This window comes from Schistocerca serialis, chromosome 5 (assembly GCF_023864345.2).
Source record: "Schistocerca serialis cubense isolate TAMUIC-IGC-003099 chromosome 5, iqSchSeri2.2, whole genome shotgun sequence".
NCBI classification, from domain to species: Eukaryota; Metazoa; Arthropoda; class Insecta; order Orthoptera; family Acrididae; genus Schistocerca; species Schistocerca serialis.
The window spans coordinates 408,119,715-408,137,767 of record NC_064642.1 but is presented as its reverse complement, the minus strand read 5'-3'; the positions used below and the strand labels follow the sequence as shown (position 1 = coordinate 408,137,767).

At 38.4% G+C, this 18,053-nt stretch overlaps 1 protein-coding gene across 1 annotated transcript in view; it reads left to right on the top strand.

Annotated features, from left to right (window-relative positions):
• The window catches only part of LOC126480679 (dnaJ homolog subfamily C member 7), a 94,748-nt gene extending 90,526 nt beyond the window's left edge, over positions 1-4,222 (top strand). The window contains exon 11 of the mRNA XM_050103903.1: positions 1,019-4,222. Coding sequence (XP_049959860.1) covers positions 1,019-1,107 — 89 coding nt within the window. The 3' untranslated portion in view covers positions 1,108-4,222. The remainder of the gene's footprint in view (positions 1-1,018) is intronic.
• Positions 4,223-18,053: the final 13,831 nt, after the last annotated feature.

Here is an 18,053-nt window from a genome sequence, read left to right as displayed (position 1 = left end):
TTACAGCAACTGCAGCATTTCTTAAATTGTGGATTTAATTTCATAAGCTATCGTATGACATATTCTGAAGAGGGGCTAAACAGATAGGTAAAATACCATCACAAATAGGCATCAAAGGATGTATTACAATTGCAAAAGATTAAAAAAGACCTGAGTTCCATAAAGGATGCCATGTATAATCTAAGCCGTGGCTGTAATGAATTCTTTGTCGAAAAATTGGACCTCAACATTACATACAAGAGAAACAGAATCTAATAAATACATATGGTTCATAAGACCATTCTAATGGGACATAAAAGGATGTAACGAACAAACTTTGAAGTATGCATAGCATCAAACAAGCTGACACTGTACAAGCAGAAAATTTGAGAGGCTACAGAAATTTGTTACCTAGTAGTGTAAACAGAGCAGGCTGTAATCTGCGTTTCTTCTGGCAGTAATGACCAGACCTACACACACCAGCATGAGGCAGCAAGGTGGAAAGTGCTGCTAATATGCAGGTGGTAGTATGCATAATACTGGAGTTGTAGCCTGAGTCACCAAAAGTCATCAGTCATTGGCAGAAAATAACTTTGTCACCTTCTGTGTGCCAGCAATCTATGCACCCCCACCCCGTCCTCCTCCACAGGGCTGAGACCTAATTGGCATAACCCAATAGTATGCAATTGTTTATGCACCAGTAAATTCTTGAGCAGTTCCAGTATGTTAGGCTTTTAGAGTTTAGATTCTGTTGCCTGAAGTGGTCGTTATAATAAGAGCCAACAAATCATTGGTTAAGTTTTGTAACATGTTGCAGTTCAGAATCAATATGGATTTTGCCATTATGCACAATGTCTGCAAAATTGTATATAGTGCTGGATTTTTTAAGCACATTGAGCTATGCTTAAATGGAAAGTGGACTTTTATTTTGAAAATGTTTTCTGTCGTATTATTTGTGCAATTCTGCGAACATTGTTTATAATTATCAAGGTGTATGAATATCATATTTAATAAAATCTAAAAATGTAACTTTTTTCAGGTGAGGTGGATCCCTCAACTGTGTTCCAAGCCTTCTTTGGCGATCAGTACAGCTTTGGAAATGGAGGATTTACGTTCCAGTTTGGTTGAGTTGGATTTTGTGTTACAATTATACTTGCAACATTCCACCCACAGTTTCACTCCTCTTCTTCCAAATTTTATTTCTTTGACTTTAAAAGTTACATACCAATAAATGTTTCCTGTGTTCGTTAGAAAAAAAAATCATTTTTCTTTGACAACAATATTAAGTTTAAAAACTTAATATTCACTAAATATATTCAGCATTGCTAACTGAATTAAAATATTATTAGTAGTGATCATCTGTTATCTTTACTAAGTATTGGTGGCCTTTCTTACTTGCTTAATTGTGGTTTAAAATGGATGTTGATGCCAAAAATAAAAGACTACTGACTGTGTGATCTCAGTACCACTGCAATAATTAGAGATGTAAGTAATGTAAACTGCATTACATTTTGATTAGTACAGTACTAGATTTTATAAACCTACTAACCGATCCCAGCCATTATTGTGTGCAGTATATGTGTGTCTGCAGACTGTACCATTAACATTTTGTGATCAGTTGTCTGTTAAAGTCATAACAAGTCTTAAAAAGAGGTAAGTTCAATTTCTCACTGGGTCAGTGGTCTTGAGAACTTTAAGAACAGTCTTTGTATCATAGATAACTACATATAATAAAATAACAGCATAATACATGGTGGTATTTGTCATAATCCATGTAGATCCAGAATACTGTCTGCAATGATTCATCAAACTTTAAAAAAAATCCTTACCAGTATAAAATGTTTTTTTGTATGTCAAGCATGGTCACCTTTGTGCCAGAAATTGTCTTATTTAGACAAACTGAACTCAGTGTTACTGTTAAACTATTTTTGCTTTATGTTAGCACATTCAACAAGTCAGTTGCACATTTGAAATACTTGTGTCAATAACAGTAAGCTGTATGGCTGCTGTAGAATCCCTTTATTTTGTAATTGTGTGCGGGAGTGAAGGAAATAAGTGTATGAGATGTAGTTTCTGAAGATATGCATGTGCCATGTGCTGCTGTGCTGTTTAACAATTTCTTTAAACTTTTTAACACCTTTGCTTCATTTTCTTGCTATCATAAATTACATTTTCAGAAGTAGTGTATTTGTACTGAACTTCCATTGTATTATAATTGCTGTGAAGAAACCATTCTGGTATAAAATTTTGTCTTTGAAAGTATCCAGAATACATCACATGTTCAAATTTGGGATGAATGACTCTGGCAACTGCCATAAATGTTAAAAATGATTCCAAAATTTTGTGATACAAAGCCAACTAAATGTGACATTAATTTTTCTTCGTTTGTTACTCGAAGGTGCTGTTTCTATGTTTGTAGTCTTGATCCTAACAATGTTATCTTATGGCAGAGAATAGTTGTAATGCTGCACCCAGTATTGGTACTACTGTTATCGGCTGAAAAAAAGATACGTGTACTTGGTCACCCCACTTAAAGAAGGTAGATACACACTCCACTTATTCGTGTCAGCTTCTCTGGTTCCAGTTTCTAATGTAAATACTATTCTATACAATAAGATGGGCAGCACAATTGTAGAAGATTCATTTATATTGCTGTTGACAGTAACTGCTTAGAAGCAGTGGTAGTTCCATGAGGGTCTTGTGTATGTCCATATTTAATGTTCTGTTCTACTTTCTAAAAATTCTTGAAAGCTGGCTGTGGATGAGAGTAGTATGTAATTTGTTATATATTTGTGATGATTTAAATTTATCACTACAGATTAAAAACTAAATTTCTTATTTCATGAGAGTTATTTTGCTTATGTGGAAACCAAATTTATGGTTTAAAGAACTGGATTATTTTTGCAGTTCAAATAAGTATACAAACAACTAATGTTATAAACCTCCCATATAATGTTATATGTTGTACATTTAAAATTGGAATTTATGCAGTTGCTGATACTGGCCTAATGTGTCAAAGCCAACTGACAAATAAATACTGTAAACTAAATATTAATATATTCTGTCGAGTGTTGACATGAAAATAGTATTCTTATGAAGCTGAATATAGTTTGATGTGGCATTTAGAGTGTGTATTTGACAACTCATATTCATCATGTAAATAATATACTGTCTGGAACCTGTTCAGTTAGAACAAAAATCTGTGAACATTGTAGTGTTAGTCAGTTTTATACATTACATTGATAAAAATTGTTGCTTGAAAACACACATTTCCTTTTTTTATCTTTAGTTAGCTGTGAATATAACTGTTTCTAAGGCTGGCTGAATTAACGAGGTTGTGAGTTTACAAAATTGTAAATTCTATTACACTTCCTTAACCAATGTTTTAAACCCTCTGATTATTTCAGATAATGTAGACATACATGTAATGTTTTTGCGATGCCTGAATCAAAATAAGAAAGTGATTGACAGCCACATAGAAAGGGGAGGGGTGTTGGTTCACCTTTACCTAGTCTGTGCAGTGTGGCCAGGTCATCAAGAGCTGTGCAGTTTTGTACTGGGTACATTTCACACATTCTCAGTTACTGTGCAGTATTGAATTTGCTGTAGAAAATCTTAATAGCCTTATAACTTTCCTGTGCATGTTGGCAGTATAGTCCACAACCAATCATGGTAATTGATACCTTAGGTAGCAGAGCAATATGATAACAGTGAAAAGATTGGGAGTTGCCATGAACTGTCTTCTCCATTTGGTTGTTGCTGTGGTAGCTGTCCCATAAACAACTAGCTGTTAATCACTTTGTTATTTCTGATCCAAGTATTGTTCATATTTGTCCACATTCCTCCAGTGACAGCATGCTGCAAAAATTGGCAATGGTAAACATTGATAGGAAATTGTAAAATGAACAGGTTGGGATAAGTTTAATGTCAGAGCATTCGTAGTCAATATGACTATCTCATGAGTCACACAATGATCAGTGCAGGAAGCAAGCATATACAAATATTAACAGCTAGTGAAGTGATATTGCAATAATATGTTGTTAGACACCTTTAGTCAGCAGCATTTGACATATTGTGTGGTGCGGTACATGTAATGTTTCATAGTAAGGTGAAGAAAGCTCCACTTGTGTTCACTCCAATAAAATTATGCCACTATGACCCTACTTAAGCACACAAATGTACAGCATTATTGTAGTTAAATTTAATTTTACTTTACATTAAACATGTATCTCTTTTTCTAAAACTGTATTTATTCTTTTAATAAATAATTGATTTTTAAAAATTCAATATAAATCTCTAAGAACTTTAATAAATACAAACCCATGAGAACTGTTAAACCTGTGTCAAGCAACATAACTTGCTGGGATAATCCACAGCCAAGTGTGACTCCTAGCTAGCCTAGATGGTTATGTTGGACAAGGTTACAAAGGAGGAGGAAATCACTTGGAGATACGAATAAAGGGTTCTTTTCATACTGCCAGCTTGAATTACTTAACCTCTTCTGTAAACTTTCCTGTCAGCGAATGGAATTAACATTTCTCAAAAAGAAATTTTTTTTTTTTTTACTAGTGTTCTGTCCCAGTTAGAGAACATTTTTTCACCAAAGTGTTAATCATTTGGCACACTCACTCCACCACCACCACCACCACCCTCCTTTTCTCTTGTAAACTTTCAACTTTCGCCTATGTCAGTTGTCATTACAAATTGTGTTGTGCACTGTGCACACATCTTGCACTAGAGTCCTATTGTGGCACTCCACTTAGCTTGGCATCCCAAGTGCTGGCTCATGTCACTTGGGACTTAAATGGGTCCTGTATGTGTTTAATGGCAGTACTCAGTTTTTGCCTCCTGAAGGTATGGAGTAATTAGACTTTTTACTTCCTTGAGGTAAGTACTGGGCAAACATTCTGTATCCTTTTAAAACTGAGTACTCTAATATGTGTACTTCATAAAATCAAGTGTCACAAACAATACAGGTGCCTGTTGACCAAATTTGGCATCTGCTCAGACGTTCCATTTCTGGTGATAATTACGAATGAATTATATAAGTGCTTCTTAAGTAGAAACTTAAGTTAACATGAGCAAGGGCATCTATTTCTCAATGCAAATTGAAATGTTTTATACATATGGGGTAACTGCATTCGCACATTCCCTCCAATCTTTCATGTTGCCGCTCAGTCTCGTAGACACACATACTTTCCAACAGGACTTAGACAATGGAATAATGACAGTATTATGAAAAGAGTAGATTGCTACTCACCATATAGTGGAAATATAGTTGCAGAGAGGCACAACAAAAACACTGTTAAACAAGTACGCTTTTAGCCAAAAGGCATTACAAAAAGGTACAGCCAAACTTTCAGGAAACATTCCTCACACACAAAGAAAGAAAATATGTTATGTGGACATGTGTCCGAAAATGCTTACTTTCCATGTTAGAGCTCATTTTATTACTTCTCTTCAAATCACATTAATCGTGGAATGGAAACACACAGCAACAGAACATACCAGCGTGACTTCAAACACTTTGTTACAGGAAATGTTCAAAATTTCCTCCGTTAGTGAGGATACATGCATCCACCCTCCGTCACATAGAATCCCTGATGCGCTGATGCAGCCCTGGAGAATGGCGTATTGTATCACAGCCATCCACAATACGAGCACGAAGAGTCTCTACATTTGGTACCGGGGTTGCGTAGACAAAAGCTTTCAAATGCCCCCATAAATGAAAGTCAAGAGGGTTGAGGTCGGAAGAGCGTGGAGGCCATGGAATTGGTCCGCCTCTACCAATCCGTCGGTCACCGAATCTGTTGTTGAGAAGCGTGCGAACACTTAGACTGAAATGTGCAGGAGCTCGCATCATGCATGAACCACATGTTGTGTCGTACTTGTAAGGGCACATGTTCTAGCAGCACAGGTAGAGTATCCCATATGAAATCATGATAATGTGCTCCATTGAGCATAGGTGGAAGAACATGGGGCCCAATCAAGACATCACCAACAATGCCTGCCCAAATGTTCACAGAAAATCTGTGTTGATGACATGATTGCACAATTGCGTGCGGATTCTCGTCAGCCCACAGATGTTGATTGTGAAAATTTACAATTTGATCACGTTGGAATGAAGCCTCATCCGTAAAGAGAAAATTTGCACTGAAATGAGGGTTGACACATTGTTGGATGAACCATTCGCAGAAGAGTACCCGTGGAGGCCAAGCAGCTGCTGATAGTGCCTGCACACGCTGTACACGGTACGGAAACAACTGGTTCTCCCGTAGCACTCTCCATACAGTGACGTGGTCAACATTACCTTGTACAGCAGCAACTTCTCTGACGCTGACATTAGGATTAACGTCAACTGCACGGAGAATTGCCTCATCCATTGCAGGTGTCCTCATCGTTCTAGGTCTTCCCCAGTCACGAGCCGTAGGCGGGAACATTCCGTGCTCCCTAAGACACCGATCAATTGCTCCGAACGTCTTCCTGTCGGAACATCCTCGTTCTGGAAATCTGTCTTGATACAAACGTACCGTGCCACAGATATTGCCCCGTGCTAATCCATACATCAAATGAGCATCTGCCAACTCCGCATTTGTAAACATTGCATTGACTGCAAAACCACGTTCGTGATGAACACTAACCTTTTGATGCTACGTACTGATGAGCTTGATGCTAGTACTTCAGAGCAATGAGTCGCATGTCAACACATGCACCGAAGTCAACATTACCTTCCTTCAATTGGGCCTGTATGTATATATACAGGGTGTTATAAAAAGGTACAGCCAAACTTTCAGGAAACATTCCTCACACACAATTAAACAAAAGGTGTTATGTGGACATGTGTCCGGAAACGCTTAATTTCCATGTTAGAGCTTATTTTAGTTTCGTCATTCCAACATGATCAAATTGTAAATTTTCACAATCAACATCTGTGGGCTGACGAGAATCCGCACGCAATTGTGCAATCATGTCATCAACACAGATTTTCTGTGAATGTTTTGGGCAGGCATTGTTGGTGATGTCTTGATTGGGCCCCATGTTCTTCCACCTATGCTCAATGGAGCACATTATCATGATTTCATACGGGATACTCTACCTGTGCTGCTAGAACATGTGCCTTTACAAGTACGACACAACATGTGGTTCATGCACGATGGAGCTCCTGCACATTTCAGTCGAAGTGTTCCTACGTTTCTCAACAACAGATTCGGTGACCGATGGATTGGTAGAGGCGGACCAATTCCATGGCCTCCATGCCCTCCTGACTTCAACCCTCTTGACTTTCATTTATGGGGGCATTTGAAAGCTCTTGTCTACGCAACCCCGGTACCAAATGTAGAGACTCTTCGTGCTCGTATTGTGGACGGCTGTGATGCAATACGCCATTCTCCAGGGCTGCATCAGCGCATCAGGGATTCCATGCGACGGAGGGTGGATGCATGTATCCTCGCTAACGGAGGACATTTTGAACATTTCTTGTAACAAAGTGTTTGAAGTCACGCTGGTACGTTCTGTTGCTGTGTGTTTCCATTCCATGATTAATGTGATTTGAAGAGAAGTAATAAAATGAGATCTAACATGGAAAGTAAGCATTTCCGGACACATGTCCACATAACATATTTTCTTTCTTTGTGTGTGAGGAGTGTTTCCTGAAAGTTTGGCCGTACCTTTTTGTAACACCCTGTATATACACACACGACCGCAGCTGAAGGCCCCCTGTGTATTCATGTGTGTGAATTGCATTTGTATGTGAGGAGGGCACATGTGCCTGTCATCTGTTTTCGACAAAGACCTTGATGGCTGAAAGCTTATATTGTGACAGTCTTTTTGTTGTCCTATCTGCGACTCAGCAACTCTGCTATATGGTGAGTAGCAAATTACCTTTTCATAATACTGTTACATTCCATCCTGAATTTTCCACTGTTTGATTTGGGCTTTGAAGACTATTTTCAGGAAGGTAATATGCATGTTTTGGTGTTACATGTGGTCTGTTTTCACAACTGAGATCACTGCATATAGTGACAGCTAATGCATTTTGAGAATAGTGTTGTAAATGTCTGTAAATTTCATGCAGGCTATCTATTGTAAACGTGCTTTCAGTTTTAAATTAATGAGTTAGTTGTTCCCATTTGCAATAATGAAACCATGATTGGTATGACAGTAAAATTTGCAACTTATGTGAAGGAAGGGATTATTCTGATTATGTGGAGTTATTTAAAGAAGTATTGCAAAATTGGGCTGATTTAATAATTTTCTATTTATTAAACTCCTTAAGGTATATAATCTAAAATAAGTAAAGATACCTTACTTATCATCACTATCACATACAACTTGATCAAACGTTTTGCTTTAGTACAGCGTCGGAGATGACAGAAATTTTTAGACATTTGGACATTCTATGCTTGCAGACTACTGTTCATCAAGATAGTGTACAAATCACTGGTGCCAGCTTCAGTCAAGAGGCAATAGGGAATAATGTATTTATTTTATGTCAGAAGCAGTACACTTTATATAATCCTGGAAACAGGTATGCTTAATCTAACAGACCATTAACATTTACATTCGGCCATTAAGAAATTTTTCAACAGCAGCTTAAATTTTTATACTATGTTATACTGCTAGTGTTCGTGCTGTATCCATTGCAAGCAGTAGCAATATATAGTTTATGAAAATCTAAGAAACAGTTGTACTTAATTTAACAAAACACAAAATTTTACACTCACAAATATAGAAACATTATTTACAGTACCTTCTGCCAGTGTTACTGCATTGTTAATAACTAGCAGTAGACCTAGCTAGCATGTCGCCGTTCAGTGAATTCCGAGGGAGGTTAACCCATAACATAGATTTCTCGGCATCCGAGATAGCACATGCCCCTGTATGTCGGTGGATGACAGCTGGTAGCGTGTAAATACCTATCAGTATATGTAGGTTTCCTATTAACTCTGAGTCCAAGAGTTCTGTCATCTTTTTATGAAAAGTACATCCAAAAAGGGTAACTTCACCTACTTTTCAATTTCCATCATGAATTTGATCATGGGATGAAGACAATAAAGATGGTCCAATAACTGATGCAAAGAATCTGTTCCATGTGGCCAAACAAGAAACATCATCAACATACCTAAAAGTAGGTTTCAAAAAAGATGGCAGGGCCATATCCTCCATGTCCTCCACAAAAAGATTAGTCTGTTCAAAATATTTGTCATCAAATAAAAAATAGGTGGATGACAGTACATGACAGCAGAGCTCCATCATTTCCATATCTAGTTTCTCATTAGTTAAAATCAATGACTCTTCATGAGGGATGTGAGTAAAAAGAGACGAGTAAGTCAGAGGGAGCAAGATGAAGTGACTTTAATGACTGAGTAAAATCCATGGAATTGGAAACATTGTGTTCATATTTACCTAGGTGAGGGCTGAGGGCCAATGATAAATATTTTGCCAAGTTATAAGTCAGAGCAGCCAAATTACTAACAGTTGAGCCTAATGGATCCCATCTTTATGGACCTTCAGCACTCCATGTAAGCTAGGTGGAATGGTCACACCAGGACAAAGTTTTTTATCATGTCCTCAGTTAATAAGCTCTTCTTAAGGAGTGAAGTCATGCATTTTATGTCATTTGTGGGATCCTTCTGTAATATACGGCGGATCCTTAAGTAAATCGTACATCTTATTCACATAATCAGCCTTGGAGATTAAAAGTAGTGTTGCCTATGTCTGCTGGTAAATCTATTTGACCGAATAGCTGCCCGTTCAGCCAAGGAAATGTATCTCTGTGAAGGCCAAGCCTAATGCAAAAGGTGAGAAATCTCCTGTCTGATCTGTTCCACCCGTTCTTGCAGAAGACATGTTGGTGCTTGCTTAACAGAAGAAATTAATTCCATGATGGGAATTCTCCAAGGCAGCAATGCAAGGTTTAAACCTTTTTTCCAATATTGAAACTGTGACATCCAGTTCTTTACTTGAAAGATTTATCACAGTCCATCAACAAGTTTCACTTCCCAGTATCAAGGGTGACAACAAAGACGCTGAAATTTAGAGAATTGCCTCCTAGCAGCAATGCTAGGCACCAAGTCTGATAATGGCCAGGAAGAAAAATTGACCCACTTCCAGAATATTGCAGACAGCAGTGAAGAAATCTCCAAATGAGGATAAAATAATTCTTTGGATATAATATCAAATTGTCTAGAAGTAAAATGGATGCATTCTCTAAGGCAAAACTAGCTCGACTCTTAATATTTTTGGCCATTCTTGTATTAATGTAATGGACAAATCTGGCAAATTTTGGTATAATACCTTTGTTCCAACATCTCAGTAAAAAGGCGGGGGCATGCAGCAGCTTCCCATTCTTCTTATGAAGTTTATCAAACTTACTGATGTGTTGAACCATATCCTCACTGTTAAGGCACTTTATGTGACTATGTAGGCTTTCCTCGCCTATTAACAGATTGAATTCTTGTCGGGTCTTCAGCCAGATTAAACTGTCACTTGTACACGTTATTTACATGGCCCATCTGGCCACTATAGTCAGGTGAGAAAAGATAAGCTCCTGTCACCAATAACTGATTCAAACTGTGAATGGCAGAACCTTTATATGCTGTGAAAATATGAAAGTGCACATGCTAAGCTAATGCGCAAGCGCTTAATTGGGCGGAAGAGATCAGACAGAATATTTCTCATCTTTTGCGTCAGGCATGGTCTCCACAGAGTAACATCTCCTCAGATTAACAGGCAGCTATTTGGTCTATTAGGGAGGACCCTGAATTATTTATTTTACCAGCAGACACAGGCAACACTACTGTTTCAATCTCAAAGGCAGATTATGTGAATGAGATGTATGATTTACTTAAGGATCCGTTGTATATTGCAGAAGGATCCCATTACTCGCATAAAATGGAAGACATCTTCACTTCTGAAGAAGAGCTTATTACTTGAGGACATTATTCAAAAACTTCATCCTGATGCAGCCTTTCCACCTATATTATACAGACTGCTGAAGGTCCATAAAGATGGGATGCATTTATGCCCAGTTGTTAGTACTTTGGATGTGCCGTTACAATTTGGCAAAATATTTAGTGTCAGTCCTCAGCCCTCATGTGGATCAACGTGAACACCATATTTCTAATTCCATGGATTTTATTCGGCGTTTAAAATTTCATCATCTTGGTCCCTCTGATTTACTTGTCAGTTTAGATGTGGTGTCTCTTTTTTTTACTCAGTTTCTTCAAGAAGAGTCCCTGGTTGTAATTAATGATAAACTAGATATGGAAATGACGAAGCTCTGCCATCATGTATTGGCATCCACCTATTTTTTATTCAATGACAAATATTCTGAACACACTGTCAATGTTGCTATGGGGAGTCCTTTATCCCCCATAGTCACTAATCTTTTCATGGAGGATGTGGCCCTGGAAACATCTTTTTTGAAGTCTACATGTTTTTTCAAGTATGTTGGCAATGTTTGGCCACATGGAATAGATTGATTGCACCAGTTATTGGACCATTTTAATTGTCTTCATCCTAACATCAAATTCATGATGGCAATTGAAAAGGAGGGGAAGCTACCCTTTTTGGATGGACTGTTTATAAGAAAGATGACAGAACTCTTAGACACAGAGTTTATAGGAAACCGGCACACACTGATAGGTATTTACGTGCTACTACCTACCAACCACTGTTTCAATATACAGGAATCCTACTGACGTTGATCAAAGGAGCATTAGCTGTGAATGCTGAGAGTTTAGCAAGAGCTGCAACATTTGAAGGATATGTTGAATCGTAATGGCTGTATGGACAGACAGATTCAATGTGCTTTTAAGTTTGGACCACTGCCTAAACCAGCTGAAGATACTTTCAGGTTTGTGCTTTCCTTCCATATGCTAGGAATGTGTGTACCAAGAGAGGTTGGGTTTTGAAGAATCACGAAATCATATGTGTGTTCCATCTACCAGCTAAGGTTAGAGCATTTCTTGGTTCTGTTAAGGACAATTTAGGTTTGAGGAAGCCTGGTGTTTAAAAAATACCATGAGAGTGCAGTAAAATATACATTGTAAAAACTATTCATACTATCAATAACAGATGAGTTGTACATTATCACAATGTGCTATTATTACAACTTGACAAACCTGTTATGGCTGAGCACTGCCGTACAGAGGGACATAGGAGCTATACAATGAGACACAAGTGGCTGCAAATGCCTCGCATTACCTGGGATTGTGTTTTAAAAGAATCTGTCAAAATCAGACTAACAAACAGTATCATTAACCTCCGTAATGGATACCCACTAAGTAAAACTTGGAATCCTGTTTTATCAGATATGAAGAAACAACGGCATTTGAATCAGCCAGCTATTAGCAAGAATTTTTAACGATATATCATTTTTCAGCAGTATTAACCTCTGTAGCCAACGCAACTCTCCTTGCGCCAGCGGGGCAGCAGCAATGATTAAGTTCTTGGGCATCATCTTAGCGCACGTGCTTTCATATTTTTGCTGCATATAAAGGTTCTACCATGAACAGTTAGAATCAGTCATCAATGAGGGTGGCTTAGCTTTTGTCACCTGATGTTGGCACCCAGGTGGACCATGGAAACATTGTGCGCAAAGGAAAGTTTGATCTGGTTGAAGACCCAACAAGAATTTGATCTATTAATACACCAGGAAAGTCTCCGTAGTTGACCAAACAGTTAACTATCAGTGAAGAAATGTGTATAAGCAGGCTTTTATTTTTTTGAAGATTCATTTTTAAGTTACTCAAGAATACTCGGGATTTCCTGTCAAAATGATAAAAATGAGAATTAAGGGAATGCGACGTGTTTGTTCTTTTGGTCATGTTTGAAAGACAGACAACACCTGGAATCTGTGGCTGTGATACATATCAAGTGGACTGAAGGGAGAAGGGGGAGAAAAGAAAGGAAAATGAAGGAACTATTGATGTCAGCTGCATCAAGACTTTAGCTGGAATCAGCAGTGATGAGTGAAAATGTATGCCAGACTGGGTTTCGAACTCAGCATCTGCTTATTAGGCAGTTATGTTAACCACTGCACCATGCGGACAGTTTAGTGCAGTTGTGAGGACCATCTCGGCTGACCCACATTCTCACCTAGCGCCACCTATCCACAGTCATGGTCCATCTCCTACTTGGAGATTCCTCTGGGAGGTTGAATGTAAGTGCTTCTGCACTGAAGGTGGTGGATTCATTGCCCATCACAGCTGCAGATTCCATGTGCTGTCTGTTCTATTGGCCATCTCTCAAAGAACACATGCAATGCAGTCATATAATTGATTTGCTTTGATGGACAATGAATCCACCACCTACAGTGCCGATGCACAATTATGTTCGACCACCTCCAAGTAGCGAACATGGAGGACACGAGCTAGAACTAAGGATAGGTGGCTAAGAGGGAATGTGGTTCAGCCAGGAGGTGTGCCAACATGCCAAGATAGCAGAATCACAATACACACTGTGTCCAGATGGAGCAGCGGTTAATCCAACAGTCTAGTAAGCAGGGGAACTTGAATTCAAATTGCAGTCCTGCACACTTTTTCCCTCTTTGCTGCTGATTCCGCATAAAGTCCCAGTGCAGCTAACATCAATATTTCCTTCAATTTACATATGACGATGAGATTACACGAGAGTTCTACGTTAAAGGGTTAAAATATGTGACACCGATAAAGGTCTTAGTAGTGTACTCCTTTTAACCAGACTGTCTCTGGATATGCCCACTCCAGTCCTCAATCTGTTAACATTTAAATTCTAGCCATAGCCCACAATGTGACCTCATGCTGCATGAGTTTTGGCGAGTGAGCTCCACTGTAGATGGAAATAACGTCATGGGACTAGAAATGATCAAATAAAGTATATACTTCTAATCCTTTTTGTGGACCCAAACATTGGGCATCTGTGGCTAAGTTACACATATATATTTCTGTTGATTCTAATGTTCTAACTCATTAATTTTATGTAGCAAAGAAAGTACAAAATGCTACATATCTGTTCTGAAATGGAACGTCTAGCATGTTCCATAACAATAATAAAAAAAATTTCCGTACTATGTGACAAGTTGTTGTAGTCGTCACTATTTTCCCCCGTGTCATTTGTGGTTTTTAGTTTCATTGTAAATTACATGTCAGTATAGACTTGACTTTTCTTGCGATGACTGGAGAAGTAATTTACATTGTGAAGTAAAGTTTAACAAGACAGCCAGCATATGGTGTTTAGTGCAACGCCAGTTTTCTTTGCAAGGTCTGAGTGTGCCTGCAAATGTCAAGCGTACTCAGTTGCAGGATAATGCAGAGCAAGGAAGTCTAAATGATATGGGCCTTGCTCCCCATGATGAATTGACAAGTTTGCAAAGTAAGTTATTTCTTCTCTGAACCTTCTGCTTAAATTTCTCAGTGTTTCTTGAAGATAAAGGGCCTATCAAGGGCCTTGGTAAGACTGTGTTCGGCAGTGTGGATCTATTTGAAGTGATGCTTAGGTTTCTCCAACCTTCACAGGTGGGTTGCAAATACTTTTATCTTTTTAATGGACTGAGGGTCAGCTGATTATGATTTTAGTGTTCATGAAGGCTTGTAGTTGCAGAGTCAAGAGTCCTCTCTGCATCCTCAAAATTGTAGTGTTGTGCAGCCAGAGCAAGAGTAGAAAAGACTTGCTGTTGTGACGATTGGATGTGTCAGTAGTATGTGCATTAAACAATACTCATGAGAGTACACTTTCTTGATGTAAATTGGTTCTCTAGTCCCTCTATCTGCTGTACTTTTTCTATGAGTCAGCATAGAATTTCCTGTTACCTCATAATGTTGATATTATTGTGATAAGATTAGCAATCTTTACTTGCTGGAGAATATTAGGGACTGGCCCTCTTAGATTTTCTTCATGCTCATAGAGTTTGAAGGCCAATGTCTGGACATGTTTTTAAAAGCAGTAAGATACAACTCTCAAAAAAAAAAAAAAAAAAAAAAAAAAAAAAAAATAATCCTCCATTCGAGATTAGAAGATTTTTATGCACTGTCAAGTATAACCAATTTTGAGCCTGTAAACGTAGTTGCAGGTGGCTGAGTGCATAGCATAAAAGTCTAGTAACAGTAAAGTCTTTGGTTTATATCTTCCTATTAGAAATTCTATCTTTACTTCTATTAAAATTCCATGTTGGTGTTGTTTTTGTGGTCTTCAGTCCAGAGACTGCTTTGATGCAGCTCTCCATGCCACTCTAACCTGTGCAAGCTGCTTCATCTCCCAGTACCTACTGCAGCCTACATCCTTCTGAATCTGTTTAGTGTATTCATCTCTTGGCCTCCCTCTATGATTTTTACCCTCCACACTGCCCTCCAATACTAAATTGGTGATTCCTTGATGCCTCAGAACATGTTCCACCAACCAATCCCTTCTTCTAGTCAAGTTGTGCCACAAATTTCTCTTCTCTCATTTTCTATTTAATACCTCCTTATTAGTTACGTGATCTAACCATCTAATCTTCAGCATTCTTCTGTAGCACCACATTTCAAAAGCTTCTATTTTCTTTTTCTTCTTGTCTAAACTATTTATTGTCCACTTTTCACTGCCATAGGTGGCTACACTCCATACAAATACTTTCAGAAACAACTTTCTGGCACTTAAATCCATACTCGATGTTAACAAATTTCTCTTCTTCAGAAACGCTTTCCTTGTGATTGCCGGTCTACATTTTATATCCTCTCTACTTTGAGCATCATCAGTTATTTGGCTTCCCAAATAGCAAAACTCATTTGCTACTTTAAGCGTCTCATTTCCTAATCTAATTCCCGCAGCATCACCCGATTTAATTCGAATACATTCCGTTATCCTCGTTTTGCTTTTGTTGATGTTCATCTTATATCCTCCTTTCAAGACACTGTCCATTGCGTTCAGCTGCTCTTCCAGGTCCTTTGCTGTCTCTGACAGAATTACAATGTCATCGGCGAACCTCAAAGTTTTTATTTCTTCTCCATGGATTTTAATTCCTACTCTGAATTTTTCTTTTGTTTCTTTTACTGCTTTCTCAATATACAGATTGATTCTAAATATACAGATTGAATAAATTCAGGGATAGGCTACAGCCCTGTCTCACTCCCTACCCAACCACTGCTTCCCTTTCATACCCCTCAACTCTTATAACTGCCATCTGGCTTTTGTACAAATTGTAAATAGCCTTTCGCTCCCTCTATTTTACCCCTGACACCTTCAGAATTTGAAAGAGAGTATTCCAGTCAACATTGTCATAAACTTTCTGTAAGTCTACAAATGTTAGAAACGTAGGTTTGCCTTTCCTTAATCTATTTTCTAAGATAAGTCGTAGGGTCAGTATTGCCTCACATGTTCCAACATTTCTACGGAATCCAAACTGATCTCCTCCGAGGTCAGCTTCTACCAATTTTTCCATTCGTCTGTAAAGAATTCGTGTTAGTATTTTGCAGCCATGGCTTATTAAACTGATAGTTAGATAATTTTCACATCTGTCAACACATGCTTTCTTTGGGATTGGAATTATTATATTCTTCTTGAAGTCTGAGGGTATTTCGCCTGTCTCATACATCTTGCTCACCAGGTGGTAGAGTTTTGTCAGGACTGGCTCTCGCAAGGCTGTCAGTAGTTCTAATGGAATGTTGTCTACTCCCGGGGCCTCGTTTCAACTCGGGTCTTTCAGCGCTCTGTCAAACTCTTCACGCAGTATCATATCTCCCATTTCATCTTCATCTACATCCTCTTCCATTTCCATAATATTGTCCTCAAGTACATTGCCCTTGCATAGACCCTCTATATACTCCCTCCACCTTTCTGCTTTCCCTTCTTTGCTTAGAACTAGGTTTCCATCTGAGCTCTTGATATTTATGCAAGTGGTTCTCTTTTCTCCAAAGATCTCTTTAATTTTCCTGTAGAGAGTATCTATCTTACCCCTAGTGATATGCACCTCTACATCCTTACATTTGTCCTCTAGCCATCCCTGCTTAGCCATTTTGCACTTCCTGTCGATATAATTTTTGCCTGCTTCATTTACTGAATTTTTGTATTTTCTCCTTTCATCAATTAAATTCAGTATATCTTCTGTTACCCAAGGATTTCTACAAGGCCTCGTCTTTTTCCTACTTGATGCTCTGCTGCCTTCACTGTTTCATCTCTCAAAACTACCCATTCTTCTTCTATTGTATTTCTTTCCCCCATTCTTGTCAATCGTTCCCTAATGCTCTCCCTGAAACTCTCTACAACCTCTGGTTCTTTCAGTTTATCCAGGTCCCATCTCCTCAAATTCCCACCTTTTTGCAGTTTCTTCAGTTTTTGTCTACAGTTCGTAGCCAATAGATAGTGGTCAGAGTCCACATTTGCCCCTGGAAATGTCTTACAATTTGAAGCCTGGTTCCTAAATCTCTCTCTTACCATTATATAATCTATCTGAGACCTTCCAGCATCTCCAGGCTTCTTACATGTATACAACCTTCTTTCATGATTCTTGAACCAAATGTTAACTATGATTAAGTTATGCTGTGTGCAAAATTCTGCCAGGAGGCTTCCTCTTTCATTTCTTACCCCCAATCCATATTCACCTACTACGTTTCCTTCTCTTCCTTTTCCTACTGTCGAATTCTAGTTACCCATGACTATTAAATTTTCATCTCCCTTCACTGTCTGAATAATTTCTTTTATCTCATCATACATTTAGTCAATTTCTTCATCATCTGCAGAGCTAGTTGGCGTATAAACTTGTACTACTGTAGTAGTCATGGGCTTCGTGTCTATCTTGGTCACAATAATGCATTCACTATGCTGTTTGTTGTAGCTCACCCGCACTCCTATTGTTTTATTCATTATTAAACCTACTCCTGCATTACCCCTATTTGCTTTTGTATTTATAACCCTGTATTCACCTGACCTCCTGCCACCGAACTTCACTAATTCCCACTATATCTAACTTTAACCTATCCATTTCCCTTTTTAAATTTTCTGAACTGCCTCCTTTCATCAGGTAAATTCAACCTCTCTTCTGTTACGCAAGGATTTCTCCTAGCCCTCGTCTTTTTACCTACTTGATCCTCTGCTGCCTTCGCTATTTCATCTCTCAA